The 19,524-nt window shown below is 46.9% G+C and overlaps 2 protein-coding genes across 2 annotated transcripts; both read right to left on the bottom strand.

Annotated features, from left to right (window-relative positions):
* Window positions 1-1,322: 1,322 nt before the first annotated feature.
* Window positions 1,323-2,287, bottom strand: LOC136518698 (uncharacterized). Its single transcript, XM_066512383.1, has one exon. It carries the CDS (start codon window positions 2,194-2,196, stop codon window positions 1,546-1,548), a length of 651 nt encoding a protein of 216 aa, XP_066368480.1. The 5' UTR covers window positions 2,197-2,287; the 3' UTR covers window positions 1,323-1,545.
* Window positions 2,288-9,212: 6,925 nt separating this feature from the next.
* LOC136517584 (cytochrome P450 714D1-like) lies at window positions 9,213-18,075 on the bottom strand. The gene is made up of 3 exons (XM_066511190.1): window positions 17,715-18,075; window positions 10,598-10,824; window positions 9,213-10,494 (listed from the first exon to the last, which is right to left on the bottom strand). The coding sequence occupies exons 1-3, from the start codon at window positions 18,031-18,033 to the stop codon at window positions 9,463-9,465; spliced, it is 1,578 nt and encodes a 525-aa protein (XP_066367287.1). The 5' UTR covers window positions 18,034-18,075; the 3' UTR covers window positions 9,213-9,462.
* Window positions 18,076-19,524: the final 1,449 nt, after the last annotated feature.

The following is a 19,524-nucleotide window of genomic DNA, read 5'->3' as shown; positions in this document are numbered from 1 at the left end:
CAGGCGTTGGGAGAGCATGCCTTCGGAACCACGCCTGCATCAGCGACGCCTACTCGGGTGTGCCGGGCGATCAGGTTTTTGGCGGAGCGTCTAACGCGACTGTTTGCTGATCATCTGCATCTTCTTTCTGGTGGACGTTCGCGAGACTGCACCGTGAACACCTTCCTACATCCGACTTTGGTCTCTGACTTTGAGCAACATACTATATCGACTAGTACACATGGAGCCACCGGAGCCTTCTGTTATGGTCCCTCCGCTGGGTATATTTATAATCTTATTGTTTATGTATTTAGTAAGATATTTGTATTGCTTACTATCAACAAGTTCGTCATGGTTGCTACTGTAGTGATTAATTGTAGTTCACACATGGACATATATGATGTCATGAATTTACTAATATTTTTCTGGATTAAATTAAACATGAAAATGTCTAAATATCTATCAATCCAAAAACATAATATTAGATAATTTTCTATTAGTGGTTTTGTTGTTGCGTTGAAGCGAATGCATTTGATGATCCAAATTATAAGAGATGATGTGCTAAGATGATTATGTGGTTGACTGCTATGAATTACTTCCACGCCACACAGGGAAAACCAAATAGTTTACTCCTGAGGAGGAGAAAGCTTCAAGGTTGCCGATAACCTTTTTCGAGGCGCCGTGGTTAGCGCTCTTGCAGACAACACTGTGGACGTCTACATGTCATACACAACTGGCAAAGAAATATGGGATGCACTTGAGGTAAAATTCGGTTTTTCTGATGTTGGTAACGAGTTGTACATCATGAAACAGTTATTTAACCACAGAGTGGTTGATAATCGTTCGATGGTGGAACATGCTCCTAAGATACATGCACTACCTATGGAACTCGAGCATTTCCGTGTGTTGTTCGACAAGTTTGTGGCTAGCGGTATCATCGCTAAGTTGATGTCTTTTTAGAAAAATTTTGCTATCTCTCCAAAACACAAGAGAGAAGAGTTTAGCGTGGCAGAGTTTTTTTAGATCGGTTGATGTTGAAAAAGAGCAAAAGACAACACTCGTGAGAAAGGAATCGAGTCTAGTACTAATTTGGCGAAGAAGATAAACTCGTGCCGCTTGTAATAAGAAACAGAAGAATAGCAAGAAAACGATTCAAAGCCCAAGGGAACAACCACGTTCAATATGTGAGCAATTGGACCCGATAAAATTTGGCTATGGATACACTCGGGTGTATGGAGGGAAGACCAACACAGTGTAATAAAGACAATATATTATTGTAAAAAGTATTTTTCTTCAATAGAAAAATCCAAATGTTACTATGAAAAGGCTAGATATCCGTGCTATTTTTGCGGACACCTTTGCTAGAAAACACACACTAAAAACAGTAAAGTAGAACATGTGGAGGTCCATAGGGAACAGAGACTGCTATGCACCCAATTATTCTTCCAAAAAAAAATGACAATATACGCATGTATGTATATACAGTATATGGTACATGTACAAGTTCACGAACGGTACGTGCACAGCACACCATATGCATGATCGCCGAGATCAGATCATGACACTTCACAGCTTGGCTTCGTAGTCGCACTCCTGGCGACGAACGCTGACGTCGGCGACGCCGATGACGACGCGGCACACCGATCTGGCCTCGACGCTGCGCTTGACGAACCCGAGGAGCACGACGGTGCCCGGCACATCGGTTCTCGCCTCGAACTCCATCTCGCCGGCGAGCACGTCCGCGATGAGGCCCCCGATCCCGGCGGCCGCCACGACCCGGTCGGCCTGCACCGTCATGTTCATCCGGACGATGGTGGCGCCCCGGCTCGGCACGGTCCCGGCCGGCACCTCGCCGTAGCCCACGGCGGCGCCGCGGTAGTAGAGCGACGTGGTGGCGGCGCCGTGGCGGAACGCGGCCGGGTTCGGGTTCCGGACGCGGACCACGAGGCGTAAGGTGAGGTTGAGCTGGACGGAAAAGGTCGGTAGCTGGACGACCCTCGGGAGGACGCCCGTGGCGTTGACGGAGAGCAGCTCCGTGACGGGGTCCCGCGGGCGGAGGATGGCCAGCAGGGCGATGGCGGCCGCCGCGGCGAGGAGGAGCAGGACGAGGACGGTGAAGGCGAGGCAGAGGAGGACGCGCCGGCGGCGGCGGCCGGCCTTGTGGGGGCCTGGGTGCGGGCCGTGGCTCTCGGGAGGCATGCCGGCGGACTCGGACATGGTTGTTCGGCTTGGCGGCTCGCTCGTGCACGGTGCGCCCGGCGTTGTTGTGCTCTGGCACACCACAGAGGTGCGTTCTTGCTTATGTATGTACTCGAACCAAAACCACCACCTGCTCCCAACATTCCGAACCAATCAAGGCAGATACAGGCATACAGCCGCAGCCCGCAGAGGAGACTGGCTTCACGGACGCGCGGTAGATGTCAAATTCGCCATCAGTCTCCACTGCGCTTTCGTGATTTTAACCGAGCAACCTGCGGGATTTTATTAGTGCTGTACTAAGTTAGAAATAAGAGGACACCGGTCACAGGAGTCCCTGTCGTACGTTTGTTCACTCAACCAAACGCCTATAGCATAAGAGAATGGATGCAAGAGATACACAGCACCTTCTCGCGGTCTCGCCACCGTGACGTGCGCAATTGCTCATGCGTCAAGCATGACTGCGAGAGTGCCCCTCCATGAAACCGTCCCTTTCCCTGATGTGATTTCTGAAACTTTTCACGGTGCTTTGTTTTGGTGTCAGTCAATTGGCCTCCAATTCAAGTCATTTTTCCTGTTTTCTCATGAATTTACAAGAGTGCTGATGGTTTGGTACCAATTAAACAACTGAATCAAGAAGATATGTTTACGTGGACTGAAACTCAGGTTGTCGGGTGTTAATCCACATCGCGCTGACAAAGTTCTTTGGTATTACCACACTGTTAGGAATTTAGCCAATTTCATTATCAGTTTAATCCAAAAAAAATATCATCAGAAGGGTTGTGACGACATATATGTGTATGCGTATATTTCTTATAAACACTACAGCATGCAGAGATGACATACTCGTGAATACAGTAAAAACACAAAGTACAGAAATCACAGAGATTAGACTGTACCCAGCGGAGGGTCCCATGCCGAGGGCATCAGAGGCTCCATTCGCACTAGTCGACATAGTGCGTTGCTCGAAGTCGCGGACCACAGTCGATGCAGGAAGATGTTTGCAGTGCAGTCCCACGAACGATTCACCAGAAAGAAGACGCCTTGACGTTCCGCAGGCAACCACCGAGAAGAAGATATATGTGGACGAGCAGTCGCGGATCGCTCCCCAAAAACCTAATCGCCGCGCACCCCGTGCAAGGTTCTCTCGCAGACGAGGGTTTCGGAGGCACCTGCTCTCCCACTACTCCGTGCGCGCAAAGGAACGAGACGGGGAAGACTGAAGGCTACGGAGATGTAGAGTCTCTCGGGAACGGTTGTGGAAGAAGACTATCTGAACTGACCGAGGACTCAGATATATGGATAGGAAGAAGAGAGGTAGCGGAGAATCCCACGAGACGGAGACGGAGAGACAGAAGCGGAAAGGACGGTAACTGTCGCAATCAGTTCGCCTCCACCATCAAGGGGAGTAACTCCCGTTGTTACGTGGATTAAGTGGCAAAAGACTGGCCACGCCCGCCTGCTCGCTCGCCGCCTGCCTGCCCACGCCCACGGCCCGGCCGACGGCGGCGGCGGCGCGCGTGCGCGTTTGGCACGCCTTTATCCTTTTCTCAGCTTCTCAATTTAGATGAATAAATTTCAACCATATAAGCTGAGTCAGCGTTCAGTCAAAATCTCGTATGATATTAAACCATGCAACACTTGACGTTACGTAGCATAGAGTTTTATTTGATTTATTAAATATTATATGGGCCAAGCCCATATTATATCCAACAATCCCCACCAAACTCTAGGGTTTGTTAAAAAGTAGTCTTAGAACCATATTTCTTTTATATACCAGTGTTTCGATGGAGACTGTTAAGTTGAACATCCATCTAGAACAATAGTTTCACTCAGTCACAACTGAACAATGGACTAAGCCTTGAATTGACAGTTTTGTGTGAGGTGAATGTCACTAAAGTCCTTAGCTGATACTAGGCAGCAAAAGACATCCCTCTATTTGAAGCATATAAGTCATACTTCAGTGCCTTTCATAAGTATTTAGAGATCACCCAAATCTCATAGACTGTGACCAGCAGTCTGACTCATATAGGTGTGTTCCTCAAAAGATGTTCTATAGAACAACATCTTTGCTTTGACAAGCCACTTGGAACACATTAAGTCAAAAGCCAGCCTGCCTTACAGAAAGGAAAGATATGCATTAGAAATGAGTCTTACTAAGGATCTTTTTCCATAATTTACTACTAGCTTGTTTTACCATCCTACTTTACGAGATCTCCGATCACAAAGAACAAGTTACCACTATAGTAAATTTCAAGTGGGTCTTAAACCCATCTCTCTCGATGCACTTTCTATCATGTTGCGTGACAGACCCTTAGTGAACTGATCTGCTAGATTGTTAGATGTGTGAACATAGTCCAACGCTATTACTCCGGAGTTTCTCAGTTTTCTGACAGATTTTAGTCGTCTCTTAACATGCCTTGTGGACTTTATGTTGTCCTTAGAACTGTTAACCTTTGTAATCACAGTCTGATTATCGCAGTTCATAGAAATAGGCGGTATGGGTTTTTCAACAACCGGTAAATTCATAAGGAGATCACGAAGCCACTCAGCCTCAGATCCAGCAGTGTCTAATACTGTGAGTTCTACTTCCATTGTAGACTTCGTTAAGATAGTCTACTTGCAAGACTTCTAGGAAATAGCGCCACCTCCAAACAAAAACACATATCCACTTGTGGCATAAAGCTCATCAACATCAGAAATCCAGTTGGCATCACAATAGCCTTCTAGCACTTTTGGATGTCTGGTATAACAAATACCATAGCCCATGGTCCCTTTTAGGTAGCGCATTACTCTCTCAAGAGCACGCCAGTGATCATCTCCCGGGTTTGACACAAACTGGCTCAGCTTGCACATAGCAAATGAGATGTCAGGCCTTGTTGCACTAGCAAGATACATGAGCGAACCAATGATCTAGGAATATCTCAACTGATCCCTTGCTATTCTTTGATTTTTCCTCAATAGCACACTAGGGTCATAAGGTGTAGGAGCAGGTGCACAGTCACTGAATCTAAAGCGACGCAGCACCTTTTTCCACATAGTGGGTTTGTAACAGAGTTACCCCACCATCACCTTCTCTTTGAAGCTTGATATTAAGAATAACATCAGCCTCTCCCAAATCTTTCATCTCAAAGTTTTTAGATAGAAATTCCTTCACCTCCTCGATCACTTTGAGGCTAAATCCAAATATCAGTATGTCATCAACATATAAGCACAAAATGACTCCACCCCCACCATACCGATAGTACACATATTTATCAGCTTTATTCACAACAAAGTCAGCAGATGTTAAAGTTCTGTCGAACTTCTCATGCCATTGCTTAGGAGCTTGTTTTAGGCCATATAATAACTATAATAATTTACACACCTTGCTTTATTGACCATTTGCTACAAACCTATCCGGCTGATCCATATAGATCTTCTCCTCCAACTCTCCGTTTAGGAAAGCTGTCTTAACGTCCATTTGATGAACGATAAGACCATAAGAGGCTGCCAGGGAAAGCAAAACTCGAATTGTGGTCAATTGGGCAACCGATGAATAAGTATCAAAGAAATTCCCACCTTCCTTTTGAGTATAACCCTTGGCCACAAGCCTTGTCTTGTACCTCTCAATAGTATCATCAGGCCTAAGTTTTTTCTTGAACACCTATTTGCAACCTATAGGCTTGCACCCATAGGGACGATCAACTATTTTCCAAGTTCCATTAGACATAACAGAATACATCTCACTCCGTACTGCTTCCTTCCATAAGTCAGCATCAGGAGAGGAATATGCCTGTTCAATGGTCGTTGGTGTATCATCCACAAGGTACACAATATAGTCATCACCAAAAGACTTTGCAGTCCTCTGTCTCTTACTTTTTCTGGTGACTATAGTGTCATCCTCCTCAGGATTTTGCACATAGGATTCCTCAATTTGTTCTATCGGAATAAAATTTTCATGCTCATAGGGAATTATAAATTCATGACCAGTTGTGCTAGGTGCATTTTTCATGGGAAACTCATTCTAAAAAAATATAGCGTCTCTAGATTCCATGATTGTATCAACAGCCATCTCAGGAATATTAGACTTTATAATTAAAAATCTATAACCCACGCTGTGAATAGCATAACCAAGAAAAACACCATCAACAGTCTTTGGTCTAAGCTTTCGCTTTTTGTTTATTGGCACATTCACCTTTGCCAAACAACCCTAAGTTCGCAGGTAAGAGAGATTTAATCTTTTCTTCTCCCATTCCTCTAATGGTATAATTTCTTTGTTCTTTGTGGGCACTCTATTTAGGACATGACATCCTGTTAATATAGCCTCACCCCACCATTCCTTAGATAGTCCCGTAGTCTCCAACATGACATTAATCAAATCAGTTAGAGTGCGGTTCTTTCTCTCTGCAATCCCATTGGATTGTGGTGAGTATGGTGGCGTCCTCTCATGAATAATTCCATGCACCGCGCAAAACTCAGAAAATTCATTTGAGAAATATTCTCCCTCGCGATCGGACCGTAAACGCTTGATTTTCTTCTCAAGTTGATTTTCTACCTCAGCTTTATAGACTTTAAAATAATGTAACGCTTCATCTTTAGTTTTCAACAAATACACATAGCAAAATCTAGTGCAATCATCTATAAATATCATGAAGTATCGTTTACCGCCTTTAGTCAATTCGTCATTCATTTCGCATAAATCAGAATGAACGAGTTCTAATGGTGCCAAGTTCCTCGCCTCAGCAGCCTTGTGAGGCTTGCGTGGTTACTACGATTGCACACACATCTGACATTTAGAATCTTTGACTAAGTTAAATTTCAGGATTAAATTCATATTTGCAAGCCGCTTGAGACAGCCAAAATTAATGTGACAAAGTCGTGAATGCCATATATTCGACTCATCCGAAACATTAACATTGTTCTCCACTTTATTACACACATCATCAAGCAAAGATAAGCGGAACAAGCCTCCGCAATCATAATCTTTTCCAACAAAAGTTCCATGTCTCGACACAACATATTTATTGGACTCAAGCATAATTTTAAAGCCATTGCGACACATCTGAGAAGCACTAACAAGGTTCTTTTTGATGGAGATGACATGCTGCACGTTCTTTAACAGCACCGTCTTTCCCGAAGTAAACTTCAGAACGACCGTACCAGCACCAAGAACACGTGCATGCGAACCGTTTCCCATCAGCAAGGCTTCACTCCTGTCGGCTTGATAGGAAATAAACAAAGAAACATCAGCACACATATAAATATTAGCACCGCTGTCCATCCACCACTCGAGTGAAAGATAAACTAAAAGAACAAAGGGTAAAGAATTATCATACCCAGATGTTCCTCCTCCAGTCTCGCTAATTACCATGTTTGCTGATTTCTTTTCTTGTTTATATTTACGGTCTAGGCACGCACTTGCCCAATGCTCATCACTCCCGCAAACAAAGCAACCTCCACCTTTTTTGTTGTTTTTCTTCTTAAACTGTGCGATCTGCTTAGGCTTTGCATTGTTGTTCTCTTGCATGTTCTTCTTCTTTTTATTACGAGATGCAAATGAGTTTTTCTTCTGCACCATATTGGCAGCGGAAGACTCAACTGTTTTTCCACGATTGTCTTTTACTCTCGCCCTCTCCTCAACATCAAGAGACCCAATAAGCTCAGCCACGCTAAACTCTTGTCTCTTGTGTTTTAGAGAAGTAGCAAAACCCCTTCAAGAAGGTGGCAACTTAGCGATTATACTGCCGGCCACAAATTTGTCGGGCAACAGACATAGAAAATGTTCTAGTTCCTTCGCTAGCGCCTGTATCTCATGAGCCTGTTCGACCACAGAACGGTTTTCAATCATTTTGTAGTCATACAGCTGCTCCATAAGGTACAGCTCACTGTCAGCATCAGAAACCCCAAACTTTGCCTCAAGAGCATCCCATAACTCTTTGCCTGATGTGTAAGATATGTAGTTTTTCTCATACTTGGAATGAAGTGCACTAATCACGGCGCCTCGAAACAGGTTATCGGCGGCCATGAACTTTCGCTCCTCCTCAGGAGTAAACTGTTCAGGCTTCCCCTGTGCGGCGTGATAGCAGTTCATCGCAGTCAACCACAATACCATCTTGACACACCATATCATGAAATTCTTGCCATCAAAATTATTTAGCTTCAAAGCAGCAAAACCACTGACAGAAAATTGCCTAACATTAGGTTTTTGGATTGTTAGAAATTTAGGTAATTTCATTATCAGTTTAATCCAGAAAAATAACATTAGCAAGTTTGTGACGACATATATGTGCATGTGTATATTTCTTATAAATACTACAGCATGCAGAGATGACATACTCGTGAATACAGTAAAAACACAAAGTACAGAAATCATAGAGATTAGACTGTACCCAATGGAAGGTCCCATGCTGAGGGCATCGGAGGCTCCATTAGCACTAGTCGACATAGTGCGTTGCTCGAAGTCGTGGACCACAGTCGATGCAGGAAGATGTTCGCAGTGCAGTCCCATGAACGGTTCACCAGAAAGAAGACGCCTTGATGTTCCGCAGGCAACCACCGAGAAGAAGATGTATGTGGACGAGCAGCCGCGGATCGCTCCCCAAAAACCTAATCACCACGCACCCCGTGCAAGGTTCTCTCGCAGACGAGGGTTCCGGAGGCACCTGCTCTCCTGCTACTCCATGCGCGCAGAGGAACGAGACGGGGAAGACTGAAGGCTACGGAGATGTGGAGTCTCTCGGGAACGGTTGCGGAAGAAGACTATCTGAACTGACCGAGGACTCGGATATATGGACGGGAAGAAGAGAGGCAACGGAAAGGACGGTAACTGCCGCAATCAGTTCGCCTCCACCATCAAGGAGAGTAACTCCCGTTGTTATGTGGATTAAGTGGCAAAAGGCTGGCCACACCCGCCCGAGCGCCCGCCACGCCCCGGCCCGGCCCGCGGCGGCGGCAGCACGCGCGCGCGTGTGGCACGCCTTTATCATTTTCTCAGCTTCTCAATTTAGATTAATAAATTCCAACCATATAAGCTGAGTCAGCGATCAGTCAAAATCTCGTATGGTATTAAACCATGCAACACTTGATATTACATACAGAGTTTTTTTTTATCTATTAAATATTATATGGACCAAGCCCATATTATATCAACACATCCTTCATCTTCATGTACGTATAACCTTGTTATTGCTTGTGTGTTGAACGGTGCACTTTCCTTTTTTCACGTGTTAGCTAGTGTAGGCCTTTACAAAATGCAACTCCAAACACCTGAACTGAACATCTACTCGCACTTGCGTATCAGCATCATCAGTGCCCGAGGCGGCGCACGAGGAGGCGCAGGCCGAACTCCGGCTCGATGATGAACCGGAATGCGGGGGCGTGCCTGTAGTCCGGCGACAGCGCGAGCGAGAATCGCGCGAGGACGAGCGCCACGAGCGCCTTGACCTCGACGAGCGCCAGGTTCTGGCCGAGGCAGGTGCGCGCGCCGAGGCCGAAGGGCATGAACGCCTGCGGGTGCTTGCACGCCGCCGCCACGCCGTCGCGGAACCTTCCCGGGTCGAACCGGCGCGCGGTGGGGCCCCAGACGGCGGCGTCGTGGTGCATGGTGGAGACGGGTACGAAGAGGTAGGTGCCCTTGGGCGCGCGCAGCCTGCTGCCGAGCTGCATGTCGCGGAACATCTCCCGCACCACGAACGACGACGGCGGGAAGAGGCGCAGCGTCTCCAGGACCACCGCGTGCATCGTCCTCATCCTGGCGACCGCGTCGAAGTCCAGGTCGCCGTCGCCGCAGACATGGAGCACCTCGGCGCGCGCGCTGTCCTGCCACTCCGGGTGCGCGGCGAGGAGCATGAGGCACCACGTCGCGGTGACGGCGCTCGTCTCGTGGCCCGCGAAGTAGATGTTCTTGCAGTTGTCCACCACGAAGTCGTCCGCGCGCGGCTGGTCCCGGCTGCTGTCGATGATGGAGCCCAGGAAGTCGCGGCCCGGCGCCGCCGCCGCCTTGCGCTCGCTCGCCAGCTGCAGGATCAGCGACCGGATCTCGTGCGTGAGCTTCCAGATCCTCCGGTTCTTCTTCGTGGGCAGGTGCCTGAGCGACGGGATGGTGAAGATGACGCTGGTCTCGGACATGAGGCCCGACAGCTCCCTGAGCCAGAGGAAGATCTCCCGCCCCCTGGAGTAGTCGCCGCCAAAGCAGGCCCTGGAGATGACGTCGAAGGAGAAGCTCCGGATGTCCTCGTCCACGTCGAGCTCCGCGACGCCGCCCGGCGCCGTGGCGACCTTGTCCTCCCACGATGCCAGCAGCGGCTGCGCCGCGTCCACCATCAGCTCCACCATGCCCTGCGCGGCGCCGGCGCGCGCACCCGACGAATCAAACACAAACGCGCGGATGCGGAGGTCGGTCGATCGGATGGCAATAAGCGGCGATCGTAGTGTTTGTTACCTTGACCCTGGCCATGTAGAACTCGGGGGCGATGAGCTTGCGCTGGCGATGCCACTCGGCGCCGTTGGCCTTGAGGACGCCGCGGCCGAAGAGGGGCTCCTGGCCCTTCTGCAGGTAGGTGGGCTTGCCCATGTCCAGCGACACGCAACGCCCGATCTCGCGGATCAGCTCCGGGTCCGACACGTACAGCGCCGGCCGGCGGCGTAGCCAGTACAGGTACGTCTCGCCTGCACAAACACAAAGCGGTCGGTCCGCGCGGCGCGGGTCAGTTCAAGACAAGGGTGAAGGAAAAGAACATTTTCTGGAAGGAAAAGGACTGAAAATGAATGCTCTTGGGCTCGAAGATAAGTCGTTTAATTGGGCTCGAAGAGAAGTCGTCTGATTGGGCTCGCTGGGCAGTGCATGCGGCAGCTGTTTCGACCCGTTGCCTTTTTGGCTGAGACGCTGCCTTTATGCTGTGGGCCGAGACCAATGTCGTCCAAAATAGATGGGCCACACGGCAGCTTTACGCAGTTCAGGGAAAAAAATACAATTCTAGGACAGTCGAGTTAACGTATCTTGAATTCAACTAAAAAATATTAATTCATATTTATGTTACTAAATAAATATTATTTGATTTGTTATGAGATATATTTTTCACAATGTATCAATTTGATGCCATAAACACTACTATGTTTATCTATATATTTAATCAAACTTTAGACTTTAGATACTTGAACAAAGAATGCACCTAAAATTGTATTATTTTATTTAGGATAGAGGTAGTATCATCATCGTTCCACCGCATGTGCACACATTGTGATGCATGTTCGATAAGCTAGTCTAGAAATGTGGATTACATATTTTTCTTCATAAAACTAATTAAAACTTTCAAAAAGTTAACTTTTAAAGAAACAATACGTAAGTTATTTTAGAACGGCGGGAGTAGTTCAGTGTATATCCTACATAGCTCCAAGGATCCTGGGCACCGATCGATTGACTGGCCTTAACAAACTCCGGCCAAAGCTACACGTTCCCCGGCGTGGTTCCGGCCAGCTGGCCCACGCACTGACTGTCCCGTGGTATCTTGGGCCCAGTTTAGATCCGAAAAATTTGGCAAAATGAACACTGTAGCGTTTTTGTTGTTATTTGGCAATTAGTGTCCAATCATAGTCTAATTAGACTTAAAAGATTCGTCTCGTAGATTTCGTCTAAACTGTGTAATTAGTTTTATTTTTTATTTATATTTAATGCTTCATGCATGCATTTTCGTATTCGATGTGACAGGGAATCTTGAAAAATTTGACGTTTTGGAGGGAACTAAACATGGCCTCGGCAAGATCCTTTCACCGCTCATCACGCACGCCGTACCCTCCACTGGAAGGGAAGGACAGAGGGGCGGAGAGAATATTCCTGAGCAGCTGAATCTTTACTGATCAGTGAACTCCACTGAATTTTTGACCGGGATTCATTCTGCAGATCCAGATTGACGCCGCAACCGCAACCAACAGAGCAGAGCTGCATGCAGTTAACGCGCGCCCGCAAGCCACCAGCTGACTTGGGCCGCAGCCATGGTTGTCCTCCTCCGATGTCCGATCCGTCCTTGCCGGCCGCTTGTTGCTTCGTGTTCACACACCGATCACTCTGCTACTGCTAGCTAGCTACCTGAATGTGTCCGCGTCGCGCGCGATCGAGATGTGAGCGTGCGTACGAACGAAGCCCCTAGTCGCCGACATCGTAAGCAATCACATACACTGTACTAGAAGTATTCGCCACCTCGCATATGTGGCATGCGCCAGTGCGTGCAGTTAGCTGGCCCTGTCGATCGTGTGGTCCCAGTCGTCGATCTCGTGCTCGTGCGTGTGGTGTGCGCACATATCTCATATACCTAGGACTAACTAATGTCCTGGCTGAAAGTACTGTTGACTGATTTGTTGTGAGAGAAAAATACTGTTCGTTGACTGAAAAAGTACGGCTTATAAGCCAAGCGAATATGGTGTAAGCTAGGAGCAGGATATATGAGATATGTGCTATGTACTGCACGTAGACATGCTCCTAGTAGCTCAGCTAGTCCTACGTATATGAGATATGTGCGCACACCAGGATCGGAGGTCGTTGCATTTTGCTTGGCGAAGAAGGGATCGATCGATGCATGGATCATCATCACACATCTATCGTTGTGGCGTGGGGTGGGGTGCATGCATATCATGCCTGGACCAGCGCGCGCGAGGGGCACACCTACTACGTACTAGCAGCGGATCGGAGGCCAAGTTTGCCATGCCACCGATCCAACAGGGACGCCCGGTCGCCCTCGAGCAGGAGTAGGCCGCTGCGCTAGCGCATCGTCGTCCTTCGCGCGCGGGCGCGTCACGTCGTCGTCCACCCGTGTATATACGTCGGCCATGACGTCCGCCAATGTCGCGACGTGCTTCTGCTCGCTTGCTTGCAGCTGATGCTGGCCTCATTCGCTACACACCGTGATTCTATCCTTCCGATCCCGTGCGTTTGGGTTGTTCGTGTATGTATGTACTCCCTCTATTCTAAACTTAGCACCTCTAGAAAAATCAGAACGGCTTTACAATTTGGAACGGAAGGAGAGTCTATATCTCATACACGAAAGGGACTCCTCCCCCTGGCGTGGATCGGCATGATGAGGAAATGTAGTTGCCTGTCGATGATGGCAAGCCACTCAACAACTAGCAGTACGCGCACGAACGCCTCAACTTGTGGCATATTCCTAATAACTGATTCGTTTGCATTTGGCGTGCTATGGATCTCGGGGACACTTGTATACGCTACTGTCCCTGTGGCGCGGAAATATCCCAGGGCCGGATTCCATGCATGGTTCTGATTATACACTACACAAACGAAACCGAATCAACACATGAATCCCATCTACGCACGTCACAATTATCCTGTTCGTTTCGTCGTAAACGATCGTGGATTATTTACTGCTGATTGGTTCGGTGTGAGAGAAAAATACTATTCTAGCTTATAATCCACGATCATATACAAGCAAGCGAACATGATATATATATATATATATATATATATATATATGATGGTGCAAATGGCGAGGCATTACCGTACAGCACAGATAGGCATGCACGTACAACGCGCGCACTCTGGCCAACTACAACTAGGCATCAGACGCATGTGTTCAACCTATTATACTGGGCAAAGGAAAGCTAATCAGACGATAAAAAAGAGCTTTGATCTGCATCATGCTGCATGTCGTACGTGCTAGCTAGCTCCACGAAATGGATCGCTCGATCGAGATCAAGCTGCGTGCTAGACGTACGTACACCTAGTAGCTAGCTAGGTGGCCGGGATGATCAGGGTAGACACGACGCATGCATCAGATCCATGTGGAGTAAGTACGTCCTTGTTGGATCGGAGGGAGAGAGAATACAGATCGATGGACCATGGACGCAAAGAAATGTAAATGTTCAGCTCCAGACTGCTTTCAGTCCCACGCACGTCGTCCTTAAACGTGGCGAGCGAGAGAGGGCCGGATGCACGGTTGTTGCAGTACCAATGACACAGTGCATGCATGAGCATGATCCTTTCGTCAGCTAGCCTGCTAGGACGACTAGGAGTGCTACAGTGGCTATGAGCCATAGGGCTGATAACCTAGTCAATGCCACTGTAGGGTAGGGGAGGCAGCACTGCAGCATGCGTGTACCGGAAACAACTGATCCACCTGCATATGGACTGGGGTCCAGTTTAGTTTGCAAAAAATTTTGCAAAATTTTTCATATTCTCCATCACATCGAATCTTTGGATGCATGCATGAAGCATTAAATATAAATAAAAAATAAAACTAATTACACAGTTTAGACGAAATCCACGAAACGAATCTTTTAAGCCTAATTAGACTATGATTGGACACTATTTGTCAAATAACAACGAAAATGCTACCATGCCCATTTTGCCAAAAAATTTGGAACTAAACTGGGCCTGGTTCATTAGTAGCTAGACTGGGGCCCCGAGGGGTACGTACTACAACTGGTTTAATTAGTGGTTGAATTATTTGAAGCCGTTGGAAATTAAATCATAGCATGTCATCTGGTGTACAGTATGGTGCACTAATTTTATAACATGCTCATAAATAATCATAGCCACAAGTCAATTGCATTGGCTGATTGATATATAGGGCGTCATCATCGATATTAAATTAGCTCCATTTTTTATTAGTGTCTTGACTCTTGAGAAACAAGGAATATATATATTGGGCGGGGGGGAGTGTGTTGTTTGATTAGTTTTGTGGAAGTTTATAGATTAAGACTGACTTAAAGGATAGTTTAATTTAGCTACTCCGTATATGCTGTGTTGAGGGTCAAACACGGCCTTTACTTGAATTAGGGGAGAAATAAGCGCGCGCGCACATACGCGTTAAACAAGTACTACTACTGCGCACACGCGTTAAACAAGTACTACTACTACTGCTGCTGTTCTATTAAATTAAAACCATCTTGCCAAACTAATTAATACTGTATATTGCTATCACATCCTACGTACTATGATGAAATTAATGTTTGTACTAGTCCACATCGATCGTGCTATGATGAAGAATCAAGCTAATAATTATCTTCCACAATTATTAAGATGGGGTTTGACATGGAAGAAAAGAATTAATAAATCAAGAGTCCTAGATAACAAGCTAGACAGCACCACGTATGAATGCAAGATGTAAGCAAACAAGTCTTCAGATACACGCATGTATGTACTATATAAACTTAGCATGCACGAGAAATATGATATGCATTCTCACACGCTAACATGCCCAGGACAGGGCTATAGTATAGTTATTATTATATGAGAAGCTATGCCGACTACAAATATTCAGCCTGTTTGTTGATTGGTTTCAGCCAGGGCTTATCAGTCAGCCAACAATATTTTCCTCTCACAACAAATCAGCACCAGCCGGGCTTATATTATATATGTTTATCGCAACAAGTCAGCTAGCTATCATGCATGCACCGAATTTCCAACTGCACACAGATATATATTATTCTGATTTGAATTCTCTAGGTATATACCAATGGACAACAGGAAAACTACATCAGCCATGCGTATTCTAGCTAGTTCTCTTCTTCAACGAGCATATGCAGGCTACCGAACACCGAAACTAGAGGAATCTCTCTCATATACGGAGTATATTCTTATATATCTATATATGCAACTATATATATAATTACATCAGATGCATATCGATACATGTTCACACTCACACGTACCGGCGTACCGCTGCGGTCAGTGTATATATCGAAATGGGGAGCTTTGATCGGTGTGCGTGCTTCGACAGCTAAGGGCAACATGCTTGCATGCCCGTTTACGGAAATCCTACCTGATCAGACGATTCTGCCAGCCAGGGCAATTACTTATTCAGTAGTGTTTGTCAGTCACTGGGCTTGCTAGCTAAGGCCAGAGATGAAATATCTATCTGTTCCTTTTTCTAATTTATTTACAGCATGGCACTACTGTTCGAGCCATAGCTCCTAATAATTACAGTAGTTTGCTGCATGCACACGATCTAACGGGCAGAGCTGAGCTGAGCTAGTGCAGACAGGTGCAGCCCATTAACTAAACAATGGACCAGCAGCTAGCTAGCAGTGACTAGTCATGGTAGCCATGCATCATCGCGCAACCCCATAGGTCAAACCGGACGGTCCAAAAAAACGAGGCATGACAATTCAGCCTTGTTTAGTTTTCACCCTAAAATCTTACACCCTGTCACATCGAATGTTTGATTGTATGAAGTATTAAATATAGACTAAAAAATAACTAATTATATAGTTTGCGACTAATTTACGAAGTGAATCTTTTAAGCCTAACTAGTCCATAATTACAATAAAGTGCTACATTAACATATGTGCTAATGGTGGATTAATTAGACTTAATAAATTCGTCTCGCGGTTTAGTGGTGGATTCTATAATTTATTTTTTTATTAGTATCCGAACACCTCATACGACACCACATGTGATATCCGATACGACATCAAAACTTTACACGCCCAGCCTCGTTCATTCTGCCCTTGATTAGATCCAGCCTATAAAATTTTAGAATACCACGTCGTTCATTCATTCACCCCCGGCAATTAATACGTGCATGCATATGCGCAGGTCGGCCGGCCGCGCGCGACTGGAGCTGGAGTGCATGCCCAGCTAGCCCAGGACAGTTTGACCACATGGCCACCCGCTCCCCCTTATATTATCCGCAGCTACAACTACCATGCCTAGCTAGCTTTGCTTTCTATAGGTGTAGCTAGGCGGTATATATATATTTTGTTGAATTTTTTTTATTAATTTGTTTATTTCTTAATTGTATTGTACTGGAGTATTATACTTGGTGATCCAGAACCTGGACACCCGGTAATTGACTGCGCCAGTTTCTATCACGCATTGGTTTGTTCATTCCTCTCTGTTTTTTCTTTTCCTTAGCATGCTTTGCTAGCTTTCTGATGTTGACTTCATTGACAACTCAAACCCCCTTTGGGTAGGGGTGCAGTGTTATCTTCGCCCACTTGTGGTGTAAGCAGTGACTTTGCAACATTGTTCGCACTAGCAGTAATTGTTAAACTACAACTAGTTAATATGGTCAACTTGATTGGGGCTATAGCAGTACAGCCCACATGGATGTTGCTCATGTAAAACTGAGATGAGAATATGAGGTGTTGTCATTTCTGTTTCTACAAGTTGGGTTTAATAAGGCACAAAATCTTGTTTGTCATAAAAACCTCAATCTTTTCTACTAGTAAAAAATAACATGCCAGACCTTTAACATGGGATAGCAGTATACCCATGCTGAAGGTGGCAACAAGCTAGAACTTACTATTAATATTGTGTTTCTCTCTCACACTCTCTCTGTTCGCTTGTCTGAAATCTGGAGGAATCTGGATGGTTTGGAGGAATGTTGGATGAATTTGTTTTAGAAAAATATAGTTCTGGATAAAAAAATAAACGAATCGGCCGGGTTTAAGGGCACGTGAACTGTACGGCGCAAGAACCTTTGCATGACAGAAAAACGGCGACCTCCTGATAATCCAAGAAATTACTAGAGAGTATTAAGCACGAAGTACTACTATATATATAAATATATAATAACAAGCCGCACGATTTGACGACGGAGACGTACCGTAGGCTTTCCTCCACTTCTCGAAGTAGGGGAAGATCTTCTTGCAGTAGTCGTCGAAGCCTTCCTTCTGGAAGTCGCGGCCGCCGGCCGCCTCCGCCACCGCCGCGGCGGCCGCCCGCGCCTGCATCTCCGAGAGGTTACCCGACAGGAACGACGACGGCGGCGGGCCGTCGATGCCCTGCCGGCGGAAGGCCTCCGCCACACGGCGCGGCCGCTGCAGCCACGCGGAAATGGCCAGGACTAGCGCCGCCGCGAGGGCGCACCGCCCTGCCAGCAGCGCCAGAGGCAAGAGGCTGTTGTAGTACTCCATGGCGGCCATGCGCGAGCGCGAGCGCTCCCTGCTGTCTCTCTCTAGGAAGAAACTTTTTTGTGTGTGTGTGTTCCCGTTCCCTTCCCTCGGCGGCTCCTCCCGATGGTCAGCTTTTATAATAAAAAACACGCGGTAAAGTATGAGTGAGGCACGCGTTAATTTTAAGGTGCTTAAGTATGTACTCCCAGAGGAGTATATGTCTAGGCTTTTAGGGAGCGTACGTAATTTCACATAAATAAATTTCGCAAAAAAAATGTTCTAGAAAAAAGAGGTAAATGCATAGTTAGTACACACACATGGCACGTGACAGTATTTTTTGGCACATCATCTTAATCTTTATATTATTTGTTACTAGTAAACATATTCATACGGTGCGACGAGACTCGGTAGGTATAGAAATCCGCCTCCATATTATCACTAGACATGGGTTGTTCTAACTCGTATGGAGGCGGATCATGAGTACAAAGTCAAATATGAGAAACATAGGGTCATAAGTTCGAGTCACGTACAAGACATGAAGGCTGTGAGTGCAGAGACGGAAAAAACTTTTCACTACCCAAATATATAGTTAGGGGAAGGTGGATGAAAAAATAAAATTTTGGCTCTTTGAAATTATATATATATATATATATATATATATATATATATATATATATATATATGCAAATTTTGCTGAGGGACACTAGAAAAACACATAATTGGCTGTCACACACCGCTAAATGGAGAATTTGCCCAAAGACACCGCAAATTCGTGGTTGTTTGCTGAAACACATTGCGTCGATTATTTTATTCATTTTTTAATTTAGAGGAGAGAGAAGGTAGGAAAATGTCCAAACTGCCCTCATCTTCAACCTCTGATTGTGCACCAATTTCTGCTGTAACACACCATTCAACTCCGACGGGGTGGTGGAGCAGTGCGAGATCCGTGGAGCCAGTCGGCGAGATCCTGACTTGCCGTGCCCAGCAGCAACACGTCAACGAGCAGCAGTAGCACGTTGGTCTGGGCACCGCTGGAGCCATGAACTCCACGGCGGCTGGGAGGTCCATGCGCCACCTAGGCCACGAGCTCCACGTCGGCCACGTGCTCCGCGCATCGCCCGTGCCGCGAGCTCCATCGCGCTGGCCGTGTGCGCCCCACCATCGCCCGCTCGTCCGCACCACCAAGGCTCAGGGGCCGCACCACCGGGCGCAGGGGTCAGGGGCCGCTTGCCCGTGTGCTGCTGCTGCTGCTCGGCCGCACCGCCGGGGCTCATGGGCTGCGCCGCCGGAGTGCAGGGGTTAGGGGCCACTCGCTCACATGCTGCTGCTGCTCGGCCACGCCGCCGGAGTGCAGGGTCAGGGGCCGCTCGCCTGCGTGCTGCTACTGCCCGCATGCTACAGGAAAGCGTGTTATTTGGTGATCTGGACGTATAGCTAGTCTGTTCAATCTCTAGTTTAATCCCCCTGCTGCTCTAATTTCTCCATCACTTTTCTCTCCAGTGCCCACCGCTTCATCCCTGG

This window comes from Miscanthus floridulus, chromosome 17, assembly GCF_019320115.1.
Source record: "Miscanthus floridulus cultivar M001 chromosome 17, ASM1932011v1, whole genome shotgun sequence".
NCBI classification, from domain to species: Eukaryota; Viridiplantae; Streptophyta; class Magnoliopsida; order Poales; family Poaceae; genus Miscanthus; species Miscanthus floridulus.
This window is presented reverse-complemented; position numbering and strand designations above follow the sequence as displayed.